Source organism: Humulus lupulus, chromosome 4 (genome assembly GCF_963169125.1).
Source record: "Humulus lupulus chromosome 4, drHumLupu1.1, whole genome shotgun sequence".
NCBI classification, from domain to species: domain Eukaryota; kingdom Viridiplantae; phylum Streptophyta; class Magnoliopsida; order Rosales; family Cannabaceae; genus Humulus; species Humulus lupulus.
Genome location: NC_084796.1, coordinates 17,828,805 through 17,843,072, shown reverse-complemented (window position 1 = coordinate 17,843,072; position 14,268 = coordinate 17,828,805). Strand labels below are relative to the sequence as shown.

Below are 14,268 nucleotides of genomic sequence, written 5' to 3'. Positions count from 1 at the left end.
ATTACTCTATTTTATAATTATTTTAATGTCTCATAATTTTCATTTTCTTAATATTAAAAATAAATGTGTACATCTAAATTATAGTAAGTAAAATTGAAAAATTAATCTTTAAAATGGTGAAAAAAATGGGTTTATATCAGCAGAGGTCCTCCAATTATTTTGAAATGTATCACTTAAGTTATCAAATTTTATTTTGTATCACTTAAGTCTCTAAATTTACTATATATGTATCATATCAGTCATTTATATTGGAAAATAATTTTTAGAATATTCTTTAGAAAACAATTTAAGACCCAATAAATATGTTTGTAATTAACTAGGTCATGAATCTCATTCCTGTCCATATTTTATATTATCATTTTTCTAACATAAAAAAAAAGACTTATGTGAAATTTAAGTAATACAAAATAAAGGACTTAAGTGAAACTTTTGTTAAAGATTTGGGCCTAAGCTGATATAAACTAAAAAAATTTCTATTGGTGGGAAAAGAAAAGGAGAGAACCTTTGCAAAAAGTCAACTGACTCATTAGTCAAGTTTCTTTAAATCCAAAAAAAAAGAAATGTGATTGTAAAATAAAATCTCACCCTCTGTCTCTGATCCTCAATTTCAGCTCCCAATGGAGGAAAAACCAGAAAACGAAGAAGAAAAAGGAGCGATTCACAATATCCCTTGGGCTTTTCTTGGGGACATTCTTTCAAGACTCGATGCCAAATCTCTTAAACGGTGCGAGTGCGTCTCTAAATCTTGGCTCTCCCTAATACGGAACTGGGATTTCATCCATCTCCACCTCAAGCGTCAACTACCTTGTGTAGTTTTTCTTCAGAAAAAGGTTAGAAGGTTCAATTACACATTGTCGACTTGTAATTGGGAAAATTTTGCTGAGATTTCTTCGCAAAAATTTCCCAAATTTAAGAGGCGTCGCCCACCTCTGTTATTGTTTATGGGCAGTGATAATGGTATATTAGGCCTTTACGACTTGAGGAATAAAAAGGTTTATTTATGGAACCCCACCATTAAGGTGTCTAAAACGCTGTCATTTTCTCCTCATTCGGAGCTTAATCATTCTGTACTTGGGCTCGGCTATGACCCCTTCACCACTGATTTCAAAGTGGTAATGGTCTCATGTCCAGTCGAGAAAGGTGTTATTGGCACTCATAATTTGTTTAAAGCGGGTAACCAAGTTGGGATTTATAGTTTGAGAAGCAATTCATGGAAAACAATGGCAATGCCTGACATATTTTCAGATTTTGAACCATATACTTCTGACATAATTATTTATACTTCTCTGAGTTGCTCCATTGTTGTTAATGAGGCCATTCATTGGAAGATTTGCTATAGAAATTCACTTTATCATGACCAGTTATCTTTAGGGATAGTTGCTTTTGGTCTACGTATGGAGAATTTTAAGCTTATAAAGTCACCTCAAATTGTAGAAGGATCTCATGTTAAAAAGCTAGCTAACTTTTCTGGGTGTCTTTCTTTTTTCACTTTCGATGAGGTCCAAGTAGTTGAGGTCTGGGTGATGAAGAAATATGGTGACTCGGAATCTTGGTTCAAATACTTGTCTGTCAATTTACTTAGTCTTCTTCCGAATTGGGTTGGCCGACATCCTATCTGCACTCCAGTAAGTTTTTTGAGCAACGGTATTCTTGTAATTTCTTGCATTGAAACTGGATATTGGTGTTGGTATGATACTAAGAGTAAGAGGCTTGAAAATATGTGTCGAAGGTTTGGTGTGTCAGACTTCACTACATATGTTGAGAGTATTTTTTTAAGTGAAAAGGGTGAGAATTTTGTGGCCTGTGATTGATGGATCATTGCTTCTCTCCTTTTTGGGTGATGTTTCAACAGTATAACAGGTGAGATGTTTTTATAATGTAAAGACTGTTCACTTACTTGACCAATTTATATATGTTTGAAAGCTTGATAGTTAGCTGCACTGCTGCTTGGTTCGGTTCCCTCCTAAATCCGGAGTACTAAAACCAAATTTGTAATGTTGTCTGCAAATTCTGCAATGAAGCTATAAGTATGATACTATTGATGACACTTGTTGGTTGCTAATGCTTTTTTGGACAGCCATTTCTGATTCTTTGGATGCCCCATAGCATGAGCATAATTCTTTGGTTAAGCTCCTAATGTAGCCAGCACCTTGGGCTACTTTAAATGGTCTTCACTCTCTCAGTTTTTTAATGACTGTCTCTCAAAAGTGTACTCATTATTTATAGAATGGTTGATTTGTGTTTATAAGTTTCCCAGGTTTGTGAGCATGTTGTTTTTTAGTTTCCAAGCTCTTTGTATGTTATGCCAGTTGTTTTTTTTTCATCCTGAAAGTTTCAATTATATATGGGAGAGAGACACTTTAGTCTCAATTTCACTTGTGAAATCTTATTTCACTTCTTTCATATCATTTATTTGGATAATATTGCCACCTTCTCTCCTCTGAATTCTCTTCTAATACTAGAAGAATAGAAAATGCTTACTTGAATTCACAAGACTGCCTTCATGTCTCCTTTGTTTTTTTTCTTCCAAATTATGTATTTTTTTAGAGGAGTTTATACTTTATATTTTCACATTAAATACTTTATATTTTTCTTATTTTTATGTTTATATGTAATCTTGGCTTGTGATATTTTTTTTAAGTAATTAATATAATCAATACTAATTAAACTGTGAAATATTTACTTAAAATAATGTAAGAACTGTAGTTATGTACGTAAATTCTTATACAGGATATGATAAGCCACGCACTGCTAATTTCACTTAATTGTAATTTGTATTTGTAATATAGTGATTGGTGGCTCTTCTTCTTCATTTCCTTTTATTCCCTCTCTTACCCAAACTTGACCACACTAATTTTCTCATTTGGCATAATCAACTCCTTAATGTTGTTGTTGCCCATGGCTTGGATGAGTTTCTTGATGGCTCTAAACCTTGTCCCCCACGTTTCCCGATGACTTTCAAACAACCGTTAATCTTGATTATACTGTTTGGCAGTGCTACAACTGGCTTCTCATGAGCTGAATCTATGCTTCCTTGACTGAAGGCATGCTTACTCAGATTGCGGAATACTCTATTGCCAAGGACATTTGGGATGCCCTTTCTCAGATCTATTCTGCTAGCACCATGGCTCGTATCTTTGAGCTACGCACTTCTCTTCAGACTATTTGGAAAGCGGGTATGTCTACTCTTGATTATCTTTAAAAGTTCAAAGGTATTTATAACCATCTTGCAGCTATTGGTGAGGCAATTTCTTCTTAGGACCATTTTATCTACCTTTCAACCGTCAATATGATGCATTTGTGACCTCTATTATTACTCATTCCGACAAGCCATCCCTTGAAGAAGTTCATAGCCTTCTCATGAGTTATGATTTTCGATTGGAAAGACACAGCACCCATGACTGGGTTCAACTCCTTCAAGCTAATCTTGCTCATTTCAATCAAAACCGAAACAAACCTCACTTTCTCAAAATTTTCCTCTGCTCCTTCTCCCTCCCCTTTTACCCATTCTAATACAGCCCAGAAACCATACTTTTCCACCTCTCCCCAGCCTGGACTTCTTGGAAAATCTCTTTATTCTCCACAACAACCCTGGATTCTTTCTCTCTCAACTTTACCTTCTGGTACTCGGTCCCAGTGCCAAATTTGTGGCAAATTGGCTCATATTGCCGATGTCTGATACCCACCGAAGTAACCTAGACTATCAACCCTTTCTGATGCTGCTCTTTCAAGTGCGATGGCTGGTCTGCAAGTCAGTGGCTCATCTCTCTATGACCCTACGTGGTTTATGGATTCTGGAGCTACCAATCACTTTACCCCGGACCTGTCTTCCATGGATTCTGCTTCTCCTTATCTTGGTATTTGATCATATTTAGTTGGGGATGGTAAGACTCTTACTACACTCATATTGGCCATGTCTCTTTACCTACACACCCTACTCCCTTAACACTTAAACATGTTCTTCATACTTCTACTATCTCTCATAATCTCATCAATGTCATTGTGTTAAGCATTAGGTTTCAAAGTAAATCCTGCTCCATGGAGGACTTGATCGAGGTTTTTAACAAGTCCAATTACCATCTTCTGAGTTTTCTGCTGTTCATTCCACTCCCCACTAGTGTTTCTTGCTCGTACTCCTAACTCGCATGTTTGGCATCTATGGCAAGGTCATCTTGTTGTTCCCGTAGTCAAGAATGTTCTTCTTTCCTGCAATATTTCTTCTGCTCATCATTTTCCTTTTTGTAACACCCTTGTCATGAAGCCAAAACTCATAGGCTCCCCTTTACTTTCTCTACTTCTAGAGCTGTAAACAGATTGATAACAAGACTTAAAAATGAAAAAAAAAATTGTCCACAAGAGAAATAATTATTGGGGCGAAAAAAACACAACTCATTCTCAATTTTTATATATTGTAAAAAAAATTAATGTTTTACAAAAAGTTGAGAAAAATGAAAGGAAAATAGGACTCAATTAGAAGAAAATGGAATGAGGTGTATATAGGTGGAAATAAAAAGTTGAATATTGTTATGGGGAACCATATGGTGTCCAATACCAATTAACGTAGTGTTTTATAATTTATTAAAGATAATTTACTCATTTGTTATTTGTGTTTTTGTAAAGTATTATTTTGGTACCCTATTTTTCAATAATGCTTACTTTGTATTTTAAAATCATACATATTGGGTACTCTAGACTGAGATTTGATAAATAAAATTTTATCAATATGATCGAATCCAAACTGCCATAAGTTATATGTAATTAAATTTGAATTTGGAACTTATATAATTGAGAGCAGTTTGATTAATCTGGTACAATTTTATTAATTAAATTTGAGTTTAGGGTGTCAGATATGTACTATTTTAAAATATAGGGTATCAAATATATACAATTTCAAAATACAAAGTATCAAATAAGCATTATTGTAAACAGATGTTACCAAAATGATACTTTACAAAAACCTAGAGTACCAAATAGTTACCTACCCCTTATTAAATTTAGGGTAAGTGACTATTTGGTACCATGTATTTTTATAAAGTATAGTTTTGATACCTTGTATTTACAATAATATTTATTTGGTACCCTGTATATTTATATTGGACATATTTGGCACCTTGTATTTTTAAATTGGACATATTTGGTACTTTATATATTGAAATCGTATATATTTGGTACTCTACACTAAAATTTAATAAATTAAATTTTGTTAATTTAATCAAACTATTATCAATTATATGAGTTCCAAATTCATATTTAATTGTTAAATTACATATAATTGATAGCAATATGGTCATATTGTTAAAATTTTATTTATTAAATTTGAGTCTAAGGTATAAAAAATATATAATTTTAAAATATAGAGTACTACATAAGCATTATTAAAAAAAAATGGTACCAAAATGATATTTTACAAAAACACAGGGTAACCAAATGAGTCAATTCCCTTAAATTTAATATCAAAGCCTCACATAATTTAATTTAAATAATTAAGTTAACAAATTTAATCACTCGTAGGATGTTGTATCAAATGGTATTGGCACCATAGGTTTTTTTTTCTTCATATTTATGGCTTTTTTTAAGTACTTTTACAAAAATATGAGTATTTAACTTTTTCATCTTTTTATTTATTTTTTACTTGGAAGTTGATATATATGGGATTTTTTCCCATAAATTTGCAAAATAATATAATTATGTCATGTTTTTAATGTTAGTTATGTTTTATTTGATTTTGATGATAATTTTATTTCCTACCTTTTTTATTTTCCTTTTTCTTCCATTTTGTTTTTTTTTATATTTTTTCCATTTTCTTGCCCTTTTTTTTTCTTCATATTTTTCCTCCTTTTCCTTCAGTTTTTTCTTCTCTTTTCTTTCATCGTTTTTCTACTTATTCTTTTCTCCTTCTATTTTATTTTTTCTTTATTTTTGTCCTTCATTTTATTCTTTTTTATTTCATATATATTTTAATATTATATAATTATTTTATAATTTATTATCATTCATTATTGTACTTTTTTCACAGTTTTTTCTACTATATATAAAAATCAAATTAAATTTTTTTTAGCATTTTCTTTTTACATTGTTTTTTTTCTTCAAATTATTCTTTTTCTTTTTAATGTTAGATTAAATAGCTACGTGATGGATTATAATGTACATTTTTATCTCATATTTTTTTTCCAAATTAAGATGTTCCCATTAAAGTAACTTATCATCTTAGGAGCAATCAGTTACCTGTATTATAAGTAATCAATTACAATCATTATAAGTAACCAATTACTATCACGACAACTCGTTATGATCTTAGGGGTAACCAATTATTTATATTATAAGTAACCAGTTGTTGGGGGAGAGCAAACTTATACCACCTATCTAGATAGATTAGGGATGAAACTTACAAAATAGAGATCCGAAAATCCAGGAAGAAAGCAAGTGCAAACCGTAAAATGAAATCCAATTTATGACGAGAAAAAGAACATCACTTGTAAATTCGAGGTTGGGAAAAAAACACCATAAGACTTGTACACAATGAGTATCACTATCCAAATTCTTTATTTCCTAGCCCACCATTGATGTTTAAGGCTTTTTCTGAGAGGAAATGGAATTGGAATTGAACAAACATTTGAAATTAACAAGACAATCACTTTCTTGATGAATTTCTTGGAATAAACTGATGATCTTTGAGAGCTAGAGAGATAGATAGAGGTTAAAGAGAGAGTTGAAAAGTGTGATCAAGACTTTACCATTCTAAATGATCTATTTTATAGTGTAGGCACCATCATTAAGTCTAACTAATAAGATTAGAGCTTTTAAACACACCATCTTGGAGCCAAAAAAACGAAATCTAAATCTTGAAACAGGTGACATGTCACATGTCCTCTGTCTTGGTTTAGGTTTTAAGCCTTGTGGCAACATATCACCACCACCTGGGTTGCAACATGTCACCTCCCCACTACCTAGGATGCCCAAAATTACATTTAATTACCTCCAAATGATTCTAAACTTTTCGGGTAAGCTCAAAAACCTCATTGTCTTACTTTGGACCCATAAACCTCAATTATTAATGCCTACAACAAAAACTTATATTTTCACTTCAACTTAAGTGAAAATCATTAAGTGTATTACACATACCTTGTGTAACCCTACTTAACATTTATATTTAACCAATCTCAACACCAATTACTATCAAGATAACTTTGTAACTATCTTAGATAAGGGTACTCATCCGATCCAATCCGATCCAACATTTTTACCGTTAACCAGTCCAATCCAATTAATTGTTGGATATTGGAAATGAGTATCCAAATCCAATTTGGCCTCAAAATCCAATTCAATTGTAATTGGATTGGATTTGTTATTTTATACTTTATCCTTAATTTTAATATTAAAGAGATGAACAAATTAAAAAACATAAAAAAAACTAAACAATAGTTAGTAATAATAATACATTAAGACTTAAAAATTACTACATTAAGTCATCAACATGTTGGGTTTACAACTGAAATATTAAGTTTACAATACAACTATTAAAATTTAAAACTAATAAGTCTCAAACCAATAACTAAAGTGCTAACATAGCATGAAAACAACAATAACATCTCCAAAGTGCTATCATGACATTAAAACAACAATAATAATAACATCTACTAAATGATAGCCAATGAAAACTAACATAATTAAATATATTTATATTTCATTATATATATATATATAAAATATTTAATAAATGTTGGATTTGATTGATTCCTAATTAGATTTTTACTTTGTCATCCATCATCCGATCCGATCCAATCCAAATATAATTGGGTATTCAATTTTTTTGTAATTGAATTGGTTTAGATTGGTTTGGAGTAATTAGTTTAGATCCCGAGCACCCCTAATCTTAGGGGTAACTAGTTACCTATGTTATGGTAATTGGTTACCACATACTTAAATTTAGTCTTATACATCCTAGCTACATAACTAGATAACATCCCATAGACTCATTGTAAGCTTGGAACTCATTAGCTGATCTCTCTACCTAAAGGAAATTGTACATATACCAAACAAAATATTGGTCCTTAGCTTAACATTTAAAAGAGTTCATTACATAGTGCAAAAATCGATTTTCCATCAAGAGGCCTCTGTATAATCTTTTGATTAATCTATGTATTAAAGGTGTACATTCATGCTTCATAAGAGTTGATGATATTTAGCCATTTCGGTCTTGCAAAAATTTCAGCACCATTGGTTGGGGGATTCAAGCAAGGTCATTGAGTAGCAATCTTGTAAAGCTCGTACAATTTCATCTTCACATCATTATAAAGAGCTAAAACTATATCTATATTACTAGAATACCTAATTAACCCATTGAAGGACAAAGCAACCTCTCCAACTTAGTTGTTTCTACTCCCAAAGGCATTAAAAATAATAAAAGATAAAGAAAAGATGAAGGAATAAAAGAAAAAAAGTAAATGAAAGGAAAATATAAAAGATAAAAAAACAAATACCTAACCCAAACCTAAAAAAATAATGTATAGCACAAAAAAGTTTTAAAAAATGATTTTAAAAAAATTGGAAAAAAATACTGTGTACGGTAAAAAAAATTAAAGACAATACGACCAAAAATAAAATTAAAATATAAAACAAAACAATTATATAATATAACAATAATAATACGTACATTAAAAAAATAAAAATAAATGATTCTAAAAAAATTAGAAAAAAAGAATATGAACAATAATAAAAATCAAGAAAAAAAGTGGTTCTAAAAAAATTAGAAAAAAGAATACATAGGGTAAAAAAACAATTATGAACATATTAAGGCCAAACATAATATTAAACAAAAAATTAAAATATAATATAAACATGTCAAAAACATACAATATATATAGGCAATTACGGTATTGACAAAATTTGGTTTCGGCTGCGTGGATAGTTATAATCCGATTTTTTTTTATGATAGATGTATTCATTTAAAATATCCCACAAATATTCAAGAAATTCTGATTAATTTACGTTGCTGAAAACAATGTTCAAACAGTCAAATTTCACACGCGTGCAAAAAATTGTTTGACTTTAAAGATATGACATTATTTTATATTCATACTATGGAAAAAATTAATCCATGTAATTAACTTAAAAAAAAAACCATATATTTTGGGAAAAGTTAAACTCCCATATTTTTGTAAAAAATTGAAAAATATCATATTTTATGTAATTTCCTCTAATTATTTCGCTTTATTCTTAAAATAAATCAAATATTGAAAAATATTATCAACCCAAAATATTTCGATCTTACACACATCTAAAGACAATGTACCTCTCCTAATTGAGAAATACTAAATGTATTTTATTTTTATTTCCTCAATATAGCATTTAAATACTCAAAGTTGCTAAAACATTACAATTTAACTATCAAAAAATTAATACAAATATATTTTAAGTTATAAAAATCATTAAAATTATATAGCAATGTACAAAAATAACGTAAATCAATTCTAAAATTAAAAAAATAGTTTATTTAATACAAAAATATTTTGATTGAAAATAGTTAAAAGAAAAATCAATAATAAAAATACTATTAAAAAACATAAATATAATTTAAAAAATATTTATTTACTATTTTCATTAACTATTCTTTAATTTTAGAATTAATTTAGGTTTTTTTAAATATATTTTTATATATTTTTAATGATTTTTTTTAACTGTGCAACTTTTGGTATTTTCGCTGCAAAAAAATTGAGTATTTAAATACTACATTTTAGCAAATTTGGATATTTTTGCAGGCAAAAAAAAAAGAGTACTTAAATATTATATTTTAACAATTTTTGATATTTTTGCCGCAACAAATAAATTAAGTATTTAAATACTATATTTTAACAACTGATTATTTTTCTTGTCAAATTTTTTTGTGTGGATAATTAAATATTACATTAGGTAAATAATTATGTTTAACGCAAATATTCCTATTTTATATTTTCCTAACTCCATCATTCTATTAATAATTTACAATAATATTAAAATATAAAATAATTTTACAATGTGCATGCATGTATATTATGTCATTTTGGCGTTGATGAAGGAAACTGGGATAGAAAGTTTCCTTATCACTAGTCAAGTTATGAATGACCCAATTACCATGTGTGCCTCCTTACTATTATACTGTTCAAGTAATTGACTATTATGCATTGCCATTGCATGTCCTTTTTTAAGTGGAGAAATGTTGAAAAGTGGTACTAGTGTCGAACACCACAATTAAACATATTATTATTCTGTAATTTAATATCGTGTTTCGTGGATATTAATTTAATAAATATATTGTGATATTACTAACTAATCTTAGGATTAATATTAAGCACCTTAAATTTAAAGTGACACACACGGAATGGAGAATTGGTATCATGCTATTTGGGGATGTTATGCTATAAAGAGACTATGGAAGGAGGGAGGATTTAAAGCTGTGATTAAGAGAATCTCCAATGAAGATCCTACTGCTTTTCTGGTTCGTATTGCTAGAGTCTTACCTATTGACAGATTTGAATATTTTGTTACTCTTGCTTGGCAGGCCTGCTATGTGAGAAACTGTGGTATTCATCAGAAATTTGTTCCTCAAAGGGGGGCAATATTGGAGTGGACAGCGGGGTACTTTTCTGATTTTTGGGAAATGAATAACGGTGTTAGAAGTCGTGGACCTCGCCCACCTCAGAAATGGAAGCCACCTGATGTGAATGAGCTTTTGGTTAATGTTGATGCTGCGATGGATGTATCTAATGGCTGCTGTAGTACTGGGACTGTGGTGAGAAATCATCTTGGCAATGTAGTAGCATCTCAAGGTACATTGGTTGAAAGACCCTTCTCCCCTCTTCTTGCTGAATTGATAGCCATTAAACATGGAATTGGACTGGTAAAATCTCTAGCTCTAGAGAGGTGTATGGTGGAATCATATTGTAGTATGGCTGTGCAATGCTAAATAGACCATACGAGGAAAGTGAGACATTTGATTTGATGGTTGCTGATATCTGCAGGGAGGCATCTGAAGTTGGCCTCAAGGGTATAAGATTCAGTCCTAGAACTACTAGTAGAGTTGTAAAACTTCTGGCTTTTAGAATGGAGGAGTTCCTCCAATGGCTGTCTCAGTTTTGCTGGAGGATATGCTTTTCCTGTTTAAGTTTGGTTGATATCTGTATTCTCTTTTAAAAAAAAAAATAAAAAATTTAAAGTGACACATAACAACATTTTTTCAAAAGTCCAAAGTCAATTTGCATTTCTCAGTCGTGTCGGCCCACTTATAACCAATCATATTTCGTGTGCATTTGAAAACAACTACGTGTACCAGCCGTAAATTTTCATTATTTTTCCCATCATCCGTGACCGTATAAAAGTACAACAGCCTATAAGCCACGCCATTACATATAATTGATTCTTCTTTCTTTCTCTCTCTTTGCTAATTTTCTCAGAAAACTCTCAGCAACTTCTGCCCAGCAACATAGACGGTGTAAATAAAACCACACACATATATAACTCTCATTTGTTATAATGTTTTCCACAAAACCCATTTGAATCTACATCTCAATTCTTTGTATATATCACTACTACGTACGTACTAGCTAGTCTATACATATAAATATATAGATTATTTGTAAGATGAGCAAATTGTATTTAGAGATGGAACATGTTCTCCAATACTTCGACGAGAACGGTGATGGAAAAATATCACCCTCGGAGCTAAGGAATCGGCTTGGCGTAGTGGTTGGAGAAGAGCTTCCACTTAAAGAGGCAGAAGAGGCTGTGGAATCCTTGGATTTGGATGGAGATGGCTTCTTGGGATTGGATGATCTTGTTCATTTGATGGAATCCACTGACGGTGAGGAGGAGAAGTTGGAAGACTTGAGAAGAGCTTTTGGGATTTATGATATGGAGGGAATTGGCTTTATAACACCCAAAAGTTTGAAGATGATGCTTAGTAGATTGGGAGAGTCCAAGTCCATTGATGAGTGCAAAGCTATGATCAATTATTTTGATTTGAATGGGGATGGTGTTCTTAGCTTTGATGAGTTCAGGATTATGATGCAGTGAGATTTTGTCATCATTTTATTGTTGTTACAATTTATTTTTTATTTTTTGTATGTCTGTATATTAATACAATACTCATATTTATTATTTTCATTTTGTTATGGAGCAACTTATAGAATAAGGGATTGGGAAAATGCACTTGACTAGCTTTATCCACAAAATGATGGATAAAGATTTAGAAATATGTAAAGTCAATAAGGAGGATGAGAAAAATGTTCTTGAAGAGCACGTAAAAGATGAGCAAAGTGTACGTATGAAGATCAAATGATAGAGCTGCTCTCAAATGTAGAAAATTGCAACTAGAAACTAGCAAAAATGAGAGCTGCTCTTGACAGTATGAAATTTGCTATTAGTTAGCTTATAATTGTAATGTTTGGTGAGAAATTTAATAGATGATTTATATGTAAGAGAATAAATAAATATGAGAATTGTATTATGAATGTTGAAATCCAGAGGAATACCTACCCTTGGGTGGCTGTTGGTAACAGATCACCGCACTTGGTGAGCCAGGGAATAACAAAATTTTATTTTATTTAAAACAACTTTTAAATAACAGATTAATTAAGATACATGCATTAATTCAAACATACATAGAAGGAGAAGCAACCTACTAGTTGGAGCCTATCAAGTGATTTTGTTTACTTCTCGTATAATTAAACAAACATCAAATCCAAAAGTTTTGACAGATTCTCAAACCAAGATCTTCAGAATTGTTCTTTACACCTCAAAATATGTGTGACTACGTAAAAATTATGAGTGTTTTTTATAATTAGCAAATTCTCCGCACATCACGTCTTGGAATAGTTTTTAGAAAAATAATACAATACTTTTTCTAACTTATTATTTATATTAATAAATTAAATCAAATTTAAAATAGTATAATTATTAAGATAATATTCAAATAAATAAAACAGCCAAAATTGACTCATGCACTCACTTACACGCCAACATAGTCATGCACTCTGAATGGCATGTGACACGTGTTAATCCCAAGACATTGTGTCTTAACCTTTTTTATTTATTAATTATATTTAATAATTTATTTATTCAAAAGTGATATTTCATAAAGTATATAACTGATAACCAATCTTATTAGATAATTAATTATATTTAATAATTAATCATTTGAATAAATATCTAAACCAATTCAAATTCAATTTAATTATCAGATTTATCTTTCACATCTAAATAAAGAAAACATAATTATTTCAAAATTAATTATTTTTATAAATAATTTTAAAAATCATACATAAAATAAATAAATAAATAATTATTTAATTAAATATTTTTATAAATTAATAATTAATTAATTAATCCAAATTATCATATTATTACATATTTTCCCGAAGAACATTTTTCTTCAAAATATGCCATTTCATAATTCTAACAATGTTTTAATTCTTACCTTAAATAGTGTTGATAGAGCTAGTTAGGGGACCTATGGACCTATAATTCCAAACTTCAATAAATTTATATTATTAATTAAAATTCTTTAATATAATAACCTTATTTATTAATCTCAATATTATTCCGCTAAAAATATGAGATTGAACACTCTTGCAATTATAGACAATTCATTTACTGAGTATTTTGTAATAAAACATCAATTGATATAATCATTACATACAATTTAATCATCTATTAACGGATCATAATTAAAGTAAGGATAAATTGATCGTTTGACCTCTTTAATTATCTCTTAATATCCTTATAGTACCATTGACCTTTCTAGTTAATAGTTAATTCATAAATTGATTTATGAATTTGAGCTTAATAACCATTTAGTTCCAAAAGTCAACCCTTAAGGAAACCATTATTCAATTTCATATAAGAAATGTATAGATTTTATATTTGTATACTATGTTCCCAGCCATCTACACTAATGAGTCCCTGACAAAAATTTTCAGCCTTATCATTTTGACAAATCATAATGAGTGAATCAAATGATGCAAATGATATAAACATAAATTCATAGTAACTTCAGTTTCTATACCAATTTGTATATGACTGTAACACCCTACAACTTAGGGACCGTTACACTGTGTATTTAAAATAGTGCTAAGCTTGCTAAACGAGTCATTTGGCCATAATCATGTAACTAAATGTGATTAACAGTTTAGGGTTAAATTTTTTAGTTAAAGATACAAACGTTTCACTAAAACGTTAACTGTATACATTGGGATCCCAAAAATACATTTAAAATGTTAATTACAATAAAAGATT

The 14,268-nt window shown here is 30.0% G+C and overlaps 2 protein-coding genes across 4 annotated transcripts; both read left to right on the top strand.

Moving 5' to 3' along the window:
* The first annotated feature begins 553 nt into the window (after nt 1-553).
* LOC133830083 (F-box protein CPR1-like) lies at nt 554-11,255 on the top strand. Of its 3 annotated transcripts, XR_009891912.1 has the most exons (4): nt 554-1,860; nt 2,996-3,176; nt 10,538-10,805; nt 10,998-11,255. XR_009891912.1 is itself a non-coding variant. In XM_062259993.1 (2 exons), the coding sequence occupies exon 1, from the start codon at nt 618-620 to the stop codon at nt 1,809-1,811; it is 1,194 nt and encodes a 397-aa protein (XP_062115977.1). In that variant the 5' UTR covers nt 554-617; the 3' UTR covers nt 1,812-1,860; nt 2,996-3,321. The 3 variants fall into 3 exon arrangements, 1 of the variants encoding a protein (XP_062115977.1); XR_009891911.1 differs by having other exon boundaries at nt 10,538-11,255; XM_062259993.1 differs by lacking the exons at nt 10,538-10,805; nt 10,998-11,255 and having other exon boundaries at nt 2,996-3,321.
* A 178-nt stretch (nt 11,256-11,433) lies between these two features.
* LOC133830084 (probable calcium-binding protein CML31) lies at nt 11,434-12,485 on the top strand. The gene has a single exon (XM_062259994.1). It carries the CDS (start codon nt 11,617-11,619, stop codon nt 12,046-12,048), a length of 432 nt encoding a protein of 143 aa, XP_062115978.1. The 5' UTR covers nt 11,434-11,616; the 3' UTR covers nt 12,049-12,485.
* Nucleotides 12,486-14,268: the final 1,783 nt, after the last annotated feature.

Bases quoted from the DNA above. Each gene is read 5' to 3' on its own strand.
- LOC133830084 (XM_062259994.1), top strand. From the start codon at position 11,617: ATGAGCAAATTGTATTTAGAGATGGAACATGTTCTCCAATACTTCGAC.
- LOC133830083 (XM_062259993.1), top strand. From the start codon at position 618: ATGGAGGAAAAACCAGAAAACGAAGAAGAAAAAGGAGCGATTCACAAT.